Source organism: Triturus cristatus, chromosome 6 (assembly GCF_964204655.1).
Source record: "Triturus cristatus chromosome 6, aTriCri1.1, whole genome shotgun sequence".
Classification (NCBI taxonomy): domain Eukaryota; kingdom Metazoa; phylum Chordata; class Amphibia; order Caudata; family Salamandridae; genus Triturus; species Triturus cristatus.
In genome coordinates this window covers 1,839,375,503-1,839,393,983 of record NC_140589.1, presented here as the reverse complement: position 1 = coordinate 1,839,393,983, position 18,481 = coordinate 1,839,375,503, and the positions used below count along the sequence as shown (strand labels likewise).

The following is an 18,481-nucleotide window of genomic DNA, read 5'->3' as shown; positions in this document are numbered from 1 at the left end:
AGTGTGAGTGCATTGTGATCACTGTGAGTGCAGGGTGAGCGTGACAATGAAGGGCGAGAATGAGGAATGAGTTGTCTGAATGCAGGGTGCATTCCCAGACCCATGAAGTAACTCAGCATGTTATTGACGGGGGCGTAGACTTTAATATCTAAGTTAAACTATTGCGGCATTAATCGGGGATCGAGGGTGAAGGAAATAAATAATGTGCTGATCCTGCAACAAACTTCCAGTCCTATGGTTAGGGTTGCCAGCAGATTATTTTGGTGGCCCAGTCGGTACTAAAAAAAGCAGTCACCTAAAGCGGTATTTTCAGCGCTTATCTGTGCATACTTCCCAGGGCCGGCTTTAGTGCTGGTGGTGCCCTGTGCGACAATGTTTGTTGGTGCCCCCCACAATGACCACCCCCACCATGGATTCTCTCACTAGCACCCTTTAACAGTGACCAAGTCTCCATAACCCCACACTCTCAGATGCATTGAATTAGTTATATAGTGCCACTCATACCAGTGTAGGGTGTCCGAGCACTTTGCCTCACACACACATTACACAGAGACAATCAATCATAAGTGTGTAAATCAGTGTATAGGAAATGTTACATAAGCCAAAGGACTAAAAGTATAGGAGTCACATGTCATTCATACTGGTAGGCAGCATAGTTCAAGAGTGCTTGGTGTGGAGAAGCACAAACTCAGAGTCGAAAAAGAAACAGCATAGTTGGGAGTTTCCTTTAATAATAAGAATTGATTTCTAGCCAAATTAACCCTTTTTGCAACATTAATCAATGGTCTAATAATGTATTCTTTGTAGTGTGCATGCTGTTCTAGGATGAAAGTTAATAGCTCACTATTCTCTATTAGGACTTTAAGTTATAAATTGCAAGTAACAAAAGGATGTCTCTTTTGAAAGCAGTGACCTGCTGATCTCTTCACCTCATACCACTCTGTAATCTACTTGGTACACGTTCTTTGCAGCAGGCATATTAACCCTCTGCACTAACTTCACCTAAGTCAAAACCTCAACTATACAACATTCTGATCTCTCTCCAGGAAGATAATTAATCACACAAGTTATCTTGACATTTATGTGAGGCCTGGTAATTGCCGGGAAAGAAACGCTGCAGCAGGTGCTTCAAAAGCACAATAAACTTTCACTCACGGCGCCCCCAGAAAGCCAAGTTTGTATTCCTTTCCATGAAATGCATTCTCACACTACGGCAGTGAATGTAAAATCCAAATGTAAGGAATAGGCACAGTGGGGACCCAGGGGGTACTGGAACCAGCAAAAAAAACCTAAGCCTCTGTAAGCAGTTTACAAAGGCATGTTAAATGGTCTTTAAAGACCTGTGAAAAAACAGGGGGGGTGCCGGAGATAGGAATCCAGACACTGCCCAGCTGAGCTCCCAGCAGCTCAAGTTTCACTGCAGCAGCCCAGGCTGACTGGGAAGGCGCGACCCCCTTTGCATCACTCCACGGCCCCCCTAGGGGTCGCGCCCCACAGTTTGAAGACCCCTGGTGTAAGGGTTCATGAGTGCGTCTGCGAGGGGCTGTATGGGTGACTGACTGTGCATATGGCTGTGTTAGTGAGTGAATGGATGTCTCTGTAGTATATGTGTAAGTAACTACATATGTGAAAGGCAGTATATGTGAGTGTTGGTGTGTATAAGTGACTAAATGTGAGAGTGAGTGATTGTGAGAGTGGCTGTATGGATGAGTGTGCGCTTGTGTCAGTGATTGTAGAAGAGAGTACCTATGTGTAACAAACTGCATGAATAAGTGAGGTGATGTGTGTATAACTGTATAGGTTATGTTAATAGGACTTCTATAGCGCTCTGTTACCCTGAGGTGTCCTGGCGCTGTGCACTACCCTCCTAAAATGAACCTGTGGTTGTTAGCTGGGATAAGTAATTATGTGAATAGCCAAGTTTTTAATTCTTTCCTAAAGGGGAGGAGCTCAGTTATGTTTCTAAGATTGAAAGGCAGGCTATTCCATGCCTTAGCAGCACAATGGCAAAAGCTCCTGCCACCCCAACTGGCTTTATTATAGCGGGAAAGGGTCACTTGTTTGGCCTGCACCGAGCGTAAGACTCTTCCAGGAACATACCACTGTAAGGCGTGTTTCAGAAAATCAGGACCAACTCCGGTGAGTGCCTTAAAAACTATGCACAAGGCCTTAAACTGTATTAGTTGTTTAACAGGTAGCCAATGGAGTGTCCTAAGACCCATCCTTACCGCGACAAACCTGGGTGTCCCTGTGATCAACCTAGCTGCCGCATTCTGCACGATCTGGAGCCTGGCCAGGTGTCTCTTTTGGATGTTAATATAGAGACTGTTACAGAAGTCCAGTCGAGACAGAATGAGCGCAATGACTACTGTCTTCAGGCTGTCTTCCGGGAGAAGGAATTTGATTTTCCTAAGGGTTCTGAGAATAAAAAAGCAAGACGAGACAACCCTGCTAATTTGGTCACTGAAAGAAAGCTTAAATTCAAGGATCACTCCCAGGTTCTTAGCCCGTGGCACAGGGACTGGGGGTAAACCCATTGCAGTTGGCCACCAATCCGGTGTCCAGAGGTTAGCGATGTTCCCAAAAACAATCACCTCTGTTTTGCCTGCATTTAGCTTAAGGCAGTTAGATGCCATCCAGGCTGCAATCGCCTGCATGCAATTGTGGCATCTAGATCCGGTCCAGTCCCCTTCTGGATAGACAACACAATTTGCGTGTCATCCGCGTATGATGTTAACTGGAATTCGAATGATCTAATCAGGACTGCCAGTGGTGCCACATACACATTAAACAATGTAGGGCTGAGCGAGGACCCCTGCGGAACACCACAGGGAAGAGAAAATGGCCTAGATCTATCTCTACCATGATCTACCATCTGAGTTCTATTGGTCAGAAAAGATTTGAGAAGATCCCAGGCCTTGCCTTCAACCCCGACCGCCTATAAACGGTCCATCAAGACTGCATGATGGACCGTATCAAATGCGGCCGAGAGGTCCAGCATATTAAGTATAGCGGCACCACCCTGGTCCAAGGCCTCTCTGATTTTCTCAGTGGATTTGATCAGTGCCAGCTCAGTGCTATGTTCAGCACGAAAGCCGAACTGGGTGATGTCTAGCAAAGAGTTGGTCTGGAGGAAAGAGCTGAGTTGACCATTCATAACCCTCCCAATCATCTTTCTTGGAAAGGGGAGACGTGAGATAGGTCTATAATTGCTATGATCCAGTGGATTAAAGTCCCCTTCGCTGCTGGGGGTCCTTAGGGGCCAACTAGCCTACCCGATACCTCCAGTATGCCCCAGATAGTGGGATTGCTGACAGGTGGACACAGGTCATGCCCCCTTTCTCCACCTCTCTGCAAACATGCATCCTGGCGCATTCTTGGTTGGAGGATTAAGTCCCCTTAAATCCTGAGGGTCCCTGGGGGCCAACGAGCCCACGCGGTACCTCCAGTAAGCCCCACACAGCTGGATTGCTGAGAGTGGTCTGCTGCTCGGGGATGAAGTCCACTTTAGTCTTGAGGTCCTCAGGACACAAGAGGACCTCTTCACCTCACCAGCAATGCGCCAAGATGCACGTTTGCAGAGTGTTGTAAAAAAGGGCGTGGTCTCGGACCACCTCTCACTGTGTGGGGCTTACTGGAGGTACCTAATGGGCTTGTTGGCCCCTAAGGACCCTTAGCATTCCAGGGGACTTAAACCCCCAACCCAGAATGCACCAGGAGGCATGTTTGCAGAGTGGTGCAGGGAGGGGGCGGGGCCTCTGGCGAGATGCCAGCTTTTCTTTTCTTTTTTTTTTTTTTCTTTTTTTTTTTTTTGAAAACCTTTATTGACAGTTCAAGAAGAACAAGTATGGGCCTACAACCCCCCAGGGCCGGCCGCTAAGCAATCAGAGCAAGAACAACAAGTATAAACACAGGCAGCACTTCGGGGAGCAAAATCGTACTGCTTATACTGTGGACAGCGTAAGTAGGGCACCAGGAGAAAGAGGTTTTCATTTTATGATGAAACAAGGCAGAAGGATCAGGTGACAAGCAATTTTAAAACAACGATCACGGATATGCAGAGTAATGAACGTTAGCGATTTACAGCAATCTATTCGGTCAATGGCGCAAACACAAGAACATCAGGATGGAGAAAAACATAGTCTACAGCTGCGCCCGCAGTCCCCCGCCAGAACTCCCCAAGAACACCCCGGAAGTTGTGAACACATGGAACGGCAACAAGGCATAGCAAAAGGAGGTGTATCACGCTGATCCCAGAAAAAGAAAGACAAAAAGAATCAGAGAAGAAAAAGGAGGCCATGGAAAAAAGATGAAGGAATACAGAGTCCCCTCCCCCAACCCCCCACCCTGCACCTCTGCAGATGAGTACGGCCCCCCCCCCCAGCAGTGTGCCTGTCGCCCTGGAACCAGACCCGAAATGTAGGAGAATAGGGAAAAAGAAGTAGGAAAGGACCCCCACCAGACGGGGGGGTTGAGAAAGCATTTATAAACTGGAGGAGGGCCTTCATAACAGACCCCCGGCTTCTCCCTCCCGCACGGTAAGGTTCCCCTAAAGTGAACAAGGAACAGCACAAAACAATCTTCTCAAACCACGATGGGGAGCATTATGCACCTATTGTGCCAGTAGCCATGTCAGGAGAGCACACCACCCCAAGCCCGCCCGTCCACTAGGCGACCACCCCCGAGGGGCCAGCCTCATCCCTGACCACTCTGTGGAATTCTGCCCATGCCAACCCCTCGACCCAGCACCATACCCAATGTTCCTAGGCAGAGGAATGTCCAACAACGACAGAGAAGCGACGCACACAGGTGGGGTGGAAGTCTCTGAGCATCAACACAGTCCGCCGCGTGAGGAAACAGGCTTCCCAGTGCTGCCCCAGGGTCTGCACTGCACGCAAGGCTCAGGAAGGCAGAAGCAGCCAAAACAGACATCAGTTGCTGGAGTTGTCTCTGGGTCGCAGGAGGGCATGCACGGGATGAGGCCACCACATCCCACTCAGGTCCAACGCCTCCGGGACAGATCAGGCCCTCAGAAGGTCGAACACACTGTAGCATACTGGCCGGGGCGTCCAGTCGTGTACTAACCTCAGGGAGGGCCGCCACAGCGTCCTCCTGCGCGCAGTGTGGGTAGACTCTGTGTTCGTGCGGACAGGCGGGCCGCCACTGCCCCAACTCCGACGCCACACCATCGAGCTTACTCCCCAAGATCACGAAACCATGAACCAAGGAGGAGTGAAGAGTACCAAGAGCCTCGAGGAGGTCGCCGTACCCCAGCTCAGCTCTCTGTGATCTCGCCGCCACACTCCCAAGAATCGTACGCTCACAGGCCCGCTGCGGCCCAGCGGACAGGATGGTAGGCTTCATCGACCCAAGATGGCCGCCAAGTATGCCCGACCCTCACCGGGGCCGGGACCCCGGGACAAGCGTCGCGATGTCCACGTCGCGGGTGACCGGGTTCCGGGGGCAGGCAAAAAACTATCCGTGGTCACGGGCAACAGTCGTCCCCACCACGGACCAGCTCCCGTAGAAATCCGGGGGCGGCCCGCAATGATCGGGGCAGGATACGGACGGCGGCCGGGCAGCTCACCAGCAAGGCAGGGGCAGTCACCGGAGGATCTAAGATTTGCTCCCCCGGTCATGCACTCGGTCAGCTACACTGGGCAGTAGAAGTGACCACGCCGAAATGTAGGCCGAGTTTAACACCGCTTCGGTGGGCCGACTCCACCCAGTCACCACCGGCCGCTGTTGTCGCACTGCCACCCGGCCACGGCGTCCACTCGATGTCCCGGCTCCAGGGCCGCACAGGCCGCAAAGTTCAGATGCAGTTTTCTCCGGCGATAGCACGGCTAGAAACCTCGGAGTCACACAGTCGGGAGCCCCTCTCCTTCAGAAACACGACCACGTAGCACAAGTTGAGGATCTCAGGCAGGATATCCGTGCGGGGTGCGGAGGTTCACGGAGCCGGGAGTCTACGCTGCCGTCCCGGTCGCCATCTTGGCTCCTCTTTTCTTTTCTTTTGATATATTTAGAAAGGGGGCTGTGTGGCACCACTTCTCTTAATATTTTGTGGGCCCTGGGAAACCCATCCCCCAGGGCCTGATCCAGTTTTTTTTTTTAAACGGAAGGGTTCTGCACGGGCCCCCTCCCAAGGCCTATTTCGGCCCCGGTACTCCATCTCTCGGGGCATGGCCTCATTGACATTTTTTTTAAATTTATTCGGGAGAAGGCCACGTGGACCCCCTACCCTGGGCCACTTTTGGGCCCGGGTTCCCCATCCCCTGGGGCCTGGCCTAGTTTAAAAACATTTTGCTTTTATTTTCACGGGAGGGGGGGCATACCCTTCCCTCGGCCACTATTGGCCCCGGGGACCCCATTCCACGGGGCCTGGTCTTGTTTTTAAAGATTTTTTTTTTTAAATTATCACGGGAAGGGGTGCCTCCCTCCTTGGGCTACTATTGGCCCCGGGTACCCCATCCCCTGGGGCCTGGCCTCGTTTTTTAAATTTTATTATTTTTTATTAACACGTGCGTATGATTGTTTTTGGCAATACAGGAATGGACATTGTGAGCTAGTAAAGAGACTTACCTATATAAGGAGTGATATGTATATGCTGGAAACTACTGGTCACATAATGCATCTTATCAGTTCGATCATGGTGAAGCCACGAAGGGCAACTTAAACAGTTCGAAACTCGTAAGGCTGAAAATGTATTATCCTGATTGCTGCCTAATAAATAAGACGCTTGAGAAGGGAGTGTGTCTCTGAGAGAGATTTATATAGTTATAGTTAGGTCTGACTTTCCATAGGAAAGACAATATTGGTCTCTTCAATAACTTTGGTGCCGTTCGATATACCTGCATGAAAATTTCCCAAACAAATCTGCTCCCTTTGGATCTGTTGTGGAGAGTTTTGCGCTGACACATCAAGCTTGAGCCAAGAAACAAGGGAGAATCTCAAAACATCAATTTCCTATTTTAATTCCCACAGCAAACTGTGAGGTACAGAAAAAACTGGCTGAACATAACTATTCCAAATTTTGCAGAAAGTTTGAATTTTAATCAGAAAGAATGCTCATCATTTGGTATAAATTAATTCAGTAGTTTTTTAGAAAGTCATCAGAAGAAGCTTGCACCGGGGGTGAAACTTGCGTGGTACCTGAAAAAATGTAAACATTGAAAAGAAAATGTGGGTTGGGCAGCTGTAGGGGGTTAGATACAGGGGGCCTAAACCCAACCTCCCAGTGCGCATGACCATAGGCGATGCACCCCAGGTTGTTCAGATGGCTGTGTGGGGGGTGTTAAACGTAAGTTTTTATCTAAATTTAATACAAAACTATACAGTCACTTTAACCTTTTTTTCTGTGCCTTTGTGAGTTTTTTTTTATGTTCATGTAAGGTTCAGTAAGATTTTATTACCATAGTGAACTATAACATCTATTTAGCCTTTGGTCTCCCCACTAAATGTCTTTTTTTAACACACGGTAAGATTGTATTTCCATTCCAAACTATAGCAACACTTTAGCCTTTGGTTTTTCAAGTGAAATGGTTTTCCATTCTGTGACCTTGTGGTTTTGGAAGGGCCCTGTTGTGCACAGAGGTGATATTCATGCCTGACCTCTTCATCCTTCCAGGCCTCCAACCCGCTGTGGCAGTCACGAGGTTCGAGCACCGTGTCATCAGGGGGCCGCTTCCGGTGTCCGTCCTGTCGCCATGAGGTGGTCCTGGATCGACATGGAGTCTACGGACTACAGAGGAACCTGCTGGTGGAGAACATCATCGACATCTACAAGCAGGAGTCCTCCAGGTGAGCACCGCCCACCTGTGCAAAACCTATGGCAATGTCAGTCAATCTATACGACTGCCTGTTGGTTCTTGAAATTAATCAAACTGTGCCAGGGACCTAATTCTCCAGAGCGAGAGTTCCAGATATAATACAGCAAATGTAAGGTGATACTCAACCCCTGCTCCAGCTCACCACTGTTGAATGGACCAGCCTTCAGACCACTGCCTAATTTGAGCCGGTCGGTGGTTTCCGGTGCTCAGCACTGGCACTTAATTGTCAACACCGGGACTTATGACAGCCTGCCACATGGTGGGGCTGTTTGTGTAATTTAGATACGAAAACAACAATAACTGTTGTTTATTAGTTCAATAGACATTAACCCCTTCGCTGCCAGGCCTTTTCCCCTCCTGTGCCACGCCCTTTTTTGGCTATTTGGGGTAGTGCGCGCTGAGGCCCCTGTAACTTTTTGACCACATAAGGTATCCACGCCAAATTTGCATCCTTTTCTTCCAACATCATGGGGATTCTAAAGGTACTCAGGGTTTGTGGATTCTCCTAGAGGGGTCACAGAAATTAGCCAAAATACAGCAAAATTTTGGTTTTTTTCGGAAAAATTGGAAAAACGGGCTGCATATGAAAGCATCTGGGCTTTTCCCTGCAAATGTTATCAAAAAAGTGTTTGTGGGGTTGAAATCACCATTTTCCCAGCTTTTCGGGGATACCAGACTTTTGTCAGAAACCCAACATTTTTTACACAGTTTTGGCATTTTTCTGGGACATAGCCTAATTTTGCTATTTTTTGTGCTTTTGACCTCCTTCCAGTTAATGGCAGAAATGGGTACAAAAGCAATAATGGATCCTGGAAAGCTATACATTTTCGAGAAGAAGACAAAATTCTGAATTCAGCAAGGGGTCATTTGTGTAGATCCATCAAGGTTTTTTTATAGAAACTAACAGTTAAATATAGGATAAATTGAAAATTAGTTGAAAAAAAAGCCTTTCGTGTCAACGTTTTCACCTGTAACTTCTTCTTATTATGACAGCTCTTTGAAAGCAATATACCATTACATCCGCTGGACATTATTGGTTGTGGGGATATATAGGACTTGTAGGTTCACCAAGAACCCGACGAACCCAGAGCCAAAAACTGAGCAGCAACTTGCAATGGTTTTTTATTATGTACCGGGGTATATAGTAATTCTTCTATAAAAATGTGTACATGGAAAAATCGGTATGAAAGACACCTATGTATTTCTGAAATGGGAACAAAATATAGAGTTTAGAAACAGTAGATATTTGCACATTTCTGAAATTGGGAATGCTCATACTAGCATGAGAATTATCAGTCATTTTTTAGAATGACTTCTTTTTTACACAATATCTTTCATTTGGAAGGCAGAAATGCATCGAAAGGCAATAGATAATAACAGTTCCTTTACAAAACTGAATTACCCTAAGTCTCCCGATACAAATGGTACCTCACTTGTGTGGGTAGGCATAGTGCCCGCGACAGGAAACGGCGCAAAACGCAACGTGGTCACTACTCAATATCGCAGTGAAAATTTACCCTTTTTTGGCAAAGTGCCTAGCTCTAGTTTTTGAACCCTAGCTCTGCGGGCACCTTGGGAAACCTAGCAAACCTATACATTTTTGAAAACTAGACACCCAGGGGAATCTAGGATGGGGTGACTTGACTGCCTCCCACCAGGGTCTGTTACCCAGAATCCCTTGCAAACCTAAAAAATTGTCAAAAAAACCAACTTTTCCCCACATTTCTGTGGTGGAAAGTTCCGGAATCTGCGTGGATCCACAAATTTCCACCCACCTTGCGTTCCCCAAAGTCTTACAAGAAAAACGGTACCTCACTTGTGTGGGTCGGCCTAGTGCACGCGACAGGAAACGGCGCAAAACGCAACGTGTTCACAACTCAATATCGCAGTGAAAATTTACCCTTTTTTGGCAAAATGTCTAGCTGTAGTTTTTGAACCCTAGCTCTACGGGCACCTTGGGAAACCTAGCAAACCTATACATTTTTGAAAACTAGACACCCAGGGGAATCCAGGATGGGGTGACTTGACTGCCTCCCACCAGGGTCTGTTACCCAGAATCCCTTGCAAACCTAAAACAATTGACAAAAAAAACACATTTCCCCCACATTTCTGTGGTGGAAAGTTCCGGAATCTGCATGGATCCACAAATTTCCACCCACCCCGCGTTCCCCAAAGTCTTACGAGAAAAACGGTACCTCACTTGTGTGGGTCGGCCTAGTGCCCGCGACAGGAAACGGCGCAAAACGCAACGTGGTCACACCTCAATTTCGCAGTGAAAAATGACCCTTTTTTGGCAAAATGTCTAGCTGTAGTTTTTGAACCCTAGCTCTGCAGGCACCTTGGGAAACCTAGCAAACCTATACATTTTTGAAAACTAGACACCCAGGGGAATCCAGGATGGGGTGACTTGACTTCCTCCCACCAGGGTCTGTTTCCCAGAATCCCTTGCAAACCTAAAAAATTGACAAAAAAACACATTTTCCCCACATTTCTGTGGTGGAAAGTTCCGGAATCTGCGTGTATCCACAAATTTCCTACCACCCAGCGTTCCCCCAGGTCTCCCGATAAAAACAGTGCCTCACTCGTGTGGGAGGCCCAAGTATGCGTGACAGGCAAGGCCCCAAATCGTATTGAGGCGACATGAAAATTGCCTACCTCAAAACGACCTGGTTTTGCAAGGGGGGTCACCTGGGTTTTTGGCCCCGTGCTCGGAGGCCACCTAGGGGAACCTACCAAACCCACACATTTCTGTAAAGTAGACACCCGGGGGATTCCAGGGAGGTATGGCTTGCGTGGATCCCCCAACGTTTCCTTACCCAGAATGCCCTGCAAACCTCAAATTTAGCTGAAAAAATCACCTTTTTCACACATTTTTGTGTGGGAAAGTTGAGGCATCACCGGGCTGACACAAATTTCCTACCACCCAGCGTTCCCCCAGGTGACCCCCCTTGCAAAACCAGGTCGTTTTGAGTTAGGCAATTTTCATGTCGCCTCAATACGTTTTGGGCCCTTGCCTGTCGCGGGTACTTGGGCCTCCCACACGAGTGAGGCACCGTTTTTATCGGGAGACCCGGGGGAACGCTGGGTGGTAGGAAATTTGTATCAGCCCGGTGATGCCTCAACTTTCCCACACAAAAATGTGTGAAAAAGGTGATGTTTTCAGCTAAATTTGAGGTTTGCAGGGCATTCTGGGTAAGGAAACGTTGGGGGATCCACACAAGCCATACCTCCCTGGAATCCCCCGGGTGTCTAGTTTTCAGAAATGTGTGGGTTTGGTAGGTTCCCCTAGGTGGCCGCTGAGCACCGGGCCAAAAACCCAGGTGACCCCCCATGCAAAACCAGGTCGTTTTGAGGTAGGCAATTTTCATGTCGCCTCAATACGTTTTGGGCCCTTGCCTGTCGCGGGTACTTGGGCCTCCCACACGAGTGAGGCACCATTTTTATCGGGAGACCCGGGGAAACGCTGGGTGGTAGGAAATTTGTGTCAGCCCGGTGATGCCACAACTTTCCCACACAAAAATGTGTGAAAAAGGTGATATTTTCAGCTAAATTTGAGGTTTGCAGGGCATTCTGGGTAAGGAAACGTTGGGGGATCCACGCAAGCCATACCTCCCTGGAATCCCCCGGGTGTCTACTTTACAGAAATGTGTGGGTTTGGTAGGTTCCCCTAGGTGGCCTCCGAGCACGGGGCCAAAAACCCAGGTGACCCCCTTGCAAAACCAGGTCGTTTTGAGGTAGGCAATTTTCATGTCGCCTCAATACGTTTTGGGGCCTTGCCTGTCACGGGTACTTGGGCCTCCCACACGAGTGAGGCACCGTTTTTATCGGGAGACCCGGGGAAACGCTGGGTGGTAGGAAATTTGTGTCAGCCCGGTGATGCCTCAACTTTTCCACACAAAAATGTGTGAAAAAGGTGATTTTTTTTCAGCTAAATTTGAGGTTTGCAGGGCATTCTGGGTAAGGAAACGTTGGGAGATCCACGCAAGCCATACCTCCCTGGAATCCCCCGGGTGTCTAGTTTTCAGAAATGTGTGGGTTTGGTAGGTTCCCCAAGGTGGCCGCCGAGCACCGGGCCAAAAACCCAGGTGACCCCCCTTGCAAAACCAGGTCGTTTTGAGGTAGGTAATTTTCATGTCGCCTCAATACGTTTTGGGGCCTTGCCTGTCGCGGGTACTTGGGCCTCCCACACGAGTGAGGCACCGTTTTTATCGGGAGACCCGGGGGAACGCTGGGTGGTAGGAAATTTGTGTCAGCCCGGTGATGCCACAACTTTCCGACACAAAAATGTATGAAAAAGGGGATTTTTTCAGCTAAATTTGAGGTTTGCAGGGCATTCTGGGTAAGGAAACGTTGGGGGATCCACGCAAGCCATACCTCCCTGGAATCCCCCGGGTGTCTAGTTTTCAGAAATGTGTGGGTTTGGTAGGTTTCCCTAGCTAGGTGGCCGCCGAGCACCGGGCCAAAAACCAGGTGACCCCCCTTGCAAAACCAGGTCGTTTTGAGGTAGGCAATTTTCATGTCGCCTCAATACGTTTTGGGGCCTTGCCTGTCGCGGGTACTTGGGCCTCCCACACGAGTGAGGCACCGTTTTTATCGGGAGACCCGGGGGAACGCTGGGTGGTAGGAAATTTGTGTCAGCCCAGTGATGCCACAACTTTCCCACACAAAAATGTGTGAAAAGGGTGATTTTTTTCAGCTAAATTTGAGGTTTGCAGGGCATTCTGGTTAAGGAAACGTTGGGGGATCCACGCAAGCCATACCTCCCTGGAATCCCCCGGGTGTCTAGTTTTCAGAAATGTGTGGGTTTGGTAGGTTTCCCTAGGTGGCCACCAAGCCCGGGGCCAAAAACTCATAGGACCCCCTTTGCAAAACCAGGTTGTTTTGTGATAGGTAATTTTGATGTCTCCTCAATACGTTTTGGGCCCTTGCCTGACGCGGGCACTATGCCTACCCACGCAAGTGAGGTACCATTTTTCTCTGAAGACTTTGGGGAACGCAGGGTGGGTGGAATTTTGTGGACCCACGCAGATTCCAGAACTTTCCGACAAAGAAATGTGAGGAAAATGTGTTATTTTGAACACATTTTTAGGTTTGCAATGGATTCTGGGTAACAGAACCTGGTGAGAGCAAGTGAAGTCACCCCATCCAGGATTCCCCTCTGTGTCTAGTTTTAAAGAATGTACAGTTTTGCTATGTTTGCCTATGTGCCAACTGCGCTAGGGCCCAAAATCCACAGGTATGCACATTGCTAAAAAAAAAAACAATCGGAGCCCATTGGGCTTTCTGCCGCCTTGGGGGGGAATCGGGGAAGGGGGTTTCATTCTGATATGCCCCTAAAGGGGCAGAAAGACCGTGGCTATTTTTTGTGGGGGTGGAGGCATTGGATTGACCATTTTGGGCAGCCCCCACCCCCACGCATAAAAAAAGCCTGCATACTCTCTGGCGCCTACTGGGCTTTCTGCCCCCCCAGGGGGCAGATCAGGGGCCACTGCCACCATCTGCCCTCCCGGGGGGGCAGAAAGACTGGAATTTCTCCGGGGGTGGGGTATTGTCATGCCCATTTTGGGGAGCCCCTACCCCTACACTAATAAAACAAAACAATCCATGGTTTCTAGTGGGCATTCTGCGCCCCCAGGGGGGGCCAGATTGGGGGCTACAGCTCCCATCTGCCTCCTGGGGGGCAGAAAGACTGAAATTTTTGTGTGGGGGAGAGTGGGGGCATTTGCGTGCCCGTTTCGGGCAGCCCACACCCTAAAAACAATTGCGCAAAAAAAATCCCTGGTGTTTAGTGGGCTTTCTGCCCCCCCGAAGGGGCAGATTAGGGGCCAATGCAGAAAGACTGTAATAATTTTGGGGTGGGGTGGGGTGGGGTATGGGCCTGCCCGTTTTGGGCAGCCCCCAACCCTATTTTTGTTTTTTTTAACAATTCCCTGGTGTATAGTGGGCTTTTTGCCCCCCCGGGGGGGGGGGCAGATTGGGGGCCGATGCCCCATCTGCCCCCCAGGGGGGGCAGAAAGGCTGTAATGGTGGCGGGTGGGTGGGGGCATTGGTGTGCCCATTGCGGGCAGCCCCCACCCTAAAAATAAAACTAAGAACTAATCCCTGGTGTTTAGTGGGCTTTCTGCCCCCCCGAAGGGGCAGATTAGGGGCCAATGCCCCATCTGCCCCCCGAGGGGGCAGAAAGACTGTAGTAATTGGGGGGGGGCATGGGCCTGCCCGTTTTGGGCAGCCCCCACCCCTATTTTTTTTTTTACAATTCCCTGGTGTCTAGTGGGCTTTTTGCCCCCCCGGGGGGGGGGCAGATGGGGGCCGATGCCCCATCTGCCCCCCAGGGGGGGCAGAAAGGCTGTAATGGTGGTGGGTGGGGGCATTGGCGTGCCCATTGCGGGCAGGCCCCACCCTAAAAATAAAACTAAAAACTAATCCCTGGTGTTTAGTGGGTTTTCTGCCCCCCTGGAAGGGCAGATTAGGGGCCAATGCCCCATCTGCCCCCCGGGGGGGGGGGGGGGGCAGAAAGACTGTAGTAATTGGGGGGGGGGGTGGGGGCATGGGCCTGCCCGTTTTGGGCAGCCCCCACCCCTATTTTTTTTTATACAAAACTTCCCTGGTGTCTAGTGGGCTTTTTACCTCCCCGGGGGGGGCAGATTGGGGGCTAATGCCCCCATATGCCCCCCAGGGGGGGCAAAAAGACTACATTTCCCAAAAATAAAAACAGGGGGGAACAAAGGCCCTTGCCCAAGGGGCCGCTCCCCCCTCCCTGGTGTCTAGTGGGTGGATCCCTGCTGGGGGATCGCCCTCCTGTGGCGATCCCCAAGCAGGTATCCACTCCCCTTTCCAACGATACCTCTCCCGTCTTTCTACGTGCTCAGGGGGCTGAGATAGCCCCCTGAGCACGTACAAAGTGAAACCTGAAATGAGCCTCTTGGCTCATTTCAGTTTCACTTTCACTGTAATGACGTCGGCGCGACGTGCGCGCCGATCGTCATTACAGTGAAAGGGGGGGTGGGGGGGGGGGCTCAGGTGCTGGGGAAGCTCTTCCTCAGCTCCCGAGGCTTTTTTCGCAGAAAGGGAATCCCTCTGGTGCCCGCACCAGAGGGATTCCCTAGGGTATGCCTCATGACGAGCTGGACTCGTCATGGGCACAGCGCGACTGTGTTCCATGACGAGTCCAGCTCGTCATGGGCATACAAGGGGTTAAAAACTACTACTACATAGCAGCCATGCCGTTCTTATTACTGTGGAGGCCTGGAATAGTTTAAATTGTCTCACCTGTAGGAGTGTGATGGTTAATAGTTGTGTTGTTACTGGCTACACTGGCCGGGGCAATGGGTGATGCAAATTGCACTGGCCTACTGCTGAGGGCCCCGGTAACCTATTTATTTACAAATCAAGCACTGCTTTAGACCTGCTTCAGTGACCCAAGATAAAGTTCCCTATGTCACAGCTTGCTGCTGATTTCAAGCTTTTGTTTACAAAAGCTCTTGAGATCATACATAAGAGTACATATATACATTCTATAACATCCATAATACAATAAGAAGAAAAGCACATTTGGAATTTTGACATTAACCCGTGCACGCGTGCATTTCAATCTGTGAATACTGCACGTTTGCATGTTACTGACATCACCTTCCAGCTACACAACTCCTGCCTTTATGGATTCACCCTTTTCAAAGAGATCAAATACCCATCACAAACAAATACAAAAATACATAAACAGATTTGACCAATATTTCAAGCCCAAAATACTGAATATTTATATTTTCTCATGGACATTAACGTAATTTCTAGGTATTGCTGATGCAGCCAGATTTTCATGGGAAACCGCCTTTACTCCGAAGTTTTTTCTTCGTAGTACATTTTCCACGCATTTTTTAGATCATTAAGACTGTTGGCACGCAAGTCTTTACATCGCAACACAAAACCACGCATTTGAGGATAATTAAAAAATGGGTCTTTGGGGTGGTCTCCCCCCCAAAAAATATAATATGTTCAATTACTAACAAATGTGTAAACCACAAATGGAATTAAAAAATGTATTAAGAGTTAACAAATAAAATTCCAACAGTAGGTGGCAGTGTTACACTGTGATAGAATTTTTCAGAGGCAGTAAGCGTGGTAAAAGTATGCGTGGTAGTGGAATGCTTGGTGAAGGTATTTGTAATATGAATGAATGTAAATGCGTGGTAGTGGTATGTGTTGTGAAATGTGCGATGTAAAGATGTGCGTGGTGAAGGAAGGCGTGATAATGTCATAAAGCCATTTTCATTGTAATGCCACAGATTTACACAATAGGACTTTTTATGCACTAAAGTAATATGAAAAGCATGTAAGCATATTCCTCCTTCACAGGGAAATAACTGATATTCTGCCTCGTCTTAAAATGTATCCATGTTACAAATAACAGGCATAATTCGGTTCTTCATTCATGCCTCTAAGTCAATACGTTTCCAGTACTATAGTCCAAAAGACCTGTTGTCACATAATGCAACGTGTAACCCTACTCAATGGAACTCATTTTATTGACTGGAGAAGTAGGAAAGGCGGAGTGGATCTTCTAGGATACAGACCTATGGCCACAAGGTCAAACACAAATTCCTGGAGACAATGCGTTAGTCTACTGGGCCACAGGATCCGGCAACACCCAACCACTTCAAGTATTTGACATTTCAGGTGTGCGATGGTGTGATAAAATATATCAAAGTGCCTAGCTGGCCTTGATTTTTGTTATGTTTTCTCATATCACTTTTATACTTGCCCAACCTGCTATTTCATTGATCTTGTTGTTTCCTCTAAGGGCCTGATTATGACTTTTGGGTGAGCGGTGGTGCGGCGGTATAAACCGCTGCACCACCGCTCCCCTGAAGATGCCGCTGCCCACCCACCAGATTACGACTTGTAAGTAGTCAGGGCGGGTGGCTTGGTGAACTGTTGTGCATGCACACAGGGGTGACATGTTATGCCTCCCTGTGTGCATCCACAAGTGTAGGAGGCACAGTGGGCCCTTTAGGGCCCCCTTTGTTTCCTATCCTCCAGGGTTTACATGGAGTAAGAATCTCCATGTAAACCCTGGAGGAGATGAAACTCGTAAAATGCTTGGCGGGACTGCAGTAGTCTGGCCAAGCATATTGCAGCCTACTGACTGCCACGCCACCTCCAGAGAATGGCGGTTCCCTGGCGGCGGTCCCAGGGTGATGCGACCGGCTAACTCGGTAATGGAGCGGTTGGAACGCTGGTGCGGCGGTGGCGGACCGTCACTGCTGCACCCACGCTGGTCTGGCAATCCTCAGACCGCCAGACTCGTATGTTGGGTCTAAGTGTGAAAAACAATTGGTATGTTTTAAGAGATGTACAAGAAATGTAGATTCACAGTTAATTTAATAATTCAGTAAGTGTAAAGGTCATCCATTGGCAGGGTATGCTACTGTTTATTTTACTGAGTTTTATATAGCGCAAACTTGACCCGAATCGGGTATCAGAGCGCTTTACATTGCACCAGTTGCATTACATGAGAACAGATTAATTTTGTGTGCTCTTTTCAAATGTGAAGTTAAAACATGAGAAGTCCCATTTTTCATTCGTGGCAGGATCTTTTGGGGCTGATTCAACAAGTCATTTCTGTGTAAGACCACAAATAGGTCCATTTATGGCTGCCAGAAATTCACAAAAAAGTGTACTGGCAATCATAAAACTGTTTACTCATGTGTAAAAGCGACTCTGTAATCTTCTATCTACACTGGTATTGATCAATCAATCAATCAATCAATCAATCAATCAATCAGGGGTTTATAAAGTGCACTACTCCCACATGAGGGTCTCAAGGCGCTGGGGAGGGGGGTGCAGCTCTGGATTAGTCGAAAAGTTAGGTGTTGAGACTCCTCCTGAAGTTTGCAGAGTGGGGGAGCGTCTGATGTTGACTGGGAGCCCGTTCCAGGTCTTTGCTGTGACGTAGGAGAAGGCTCTTCTGCCTGCTCTGGTTCTGCGGATGCATGGGGTCTCTGCCAGGGTGAGGTCAGCGGAGCGGAGGTTCCTTTTGGGTACGTGGAAGGAGACGCTTTCGTTGAAGTAATTGGGTCCGATGTTGTGGAGGGCTTTGTAGGCGTGGGTGAGTATCTTGAAGGTTACACTCTTCTCGATGGAGAGCCATTGGAGGTCTCGTAGGTGTGGAGTCATGTGTTTGTGTCGTGGGGTTCCGAGGACGAGTCTGGCTGCGGTGTTCTGGAAGGTTTGGAGCTTGTATAGCAGGGTTTTGTTGATTCCGGCGTAGAAGGTGTTGCCGTAGTCCAGTCTGCTAGTTACGAGTGCGTGGGTGACGGTCTTTCTTCATTCGTGGGGCATCCATTTGAAGGTCTTGTGGAGGGTGCAGAGGGCGTTGAAGCAGGTAGAGGCGACGGCATTGATCTGGCGGGTCATGGTGAGGGAGGAGTCTAGAATGATGCAGAGGTTCCGGGCATGGTCCGCCGGGGTGGGGGGTTTCCGAGGGCAGGGGGCCACCAGGAACTGTCCCACGCCATGGGGGAGGGTCCAAGGACGAGGACCTTGGTCTTCTCCGAGTTCAGTTTTAGGCAGCTGTCGCTCATCCAGGCTGAGTCTGGTGTCTTCAGGGTTCTTCGTGAGAGAGAGGATGAGCTGGGTGTCGTCTGCGTAGG

General features: G+C 49.1%; 1 protein-coding gene across 1 annotated transcript in view; it reads left to right on the top strand.

Annotated features, from left to right (window-relative positions):
* TRIM54 (tripartite motif containing 54) overlaps window positions 1-18,481 on the top strand; it is a 229,480-nt gene that overhangs the window by 106,632 nt on the left and 104,367 nt on the right. The window contains exon 2 of the mRNA XM_085613274.1: window positions 7,631-7,803. Within this exon, the coding sequence (XP_085469400.1) occupies window positions 7,631-7,803 (173 nt within the window). The remainder of the gene's footprint in view (window positions 1-7,630; window positions 7,804-18,481) is intronic.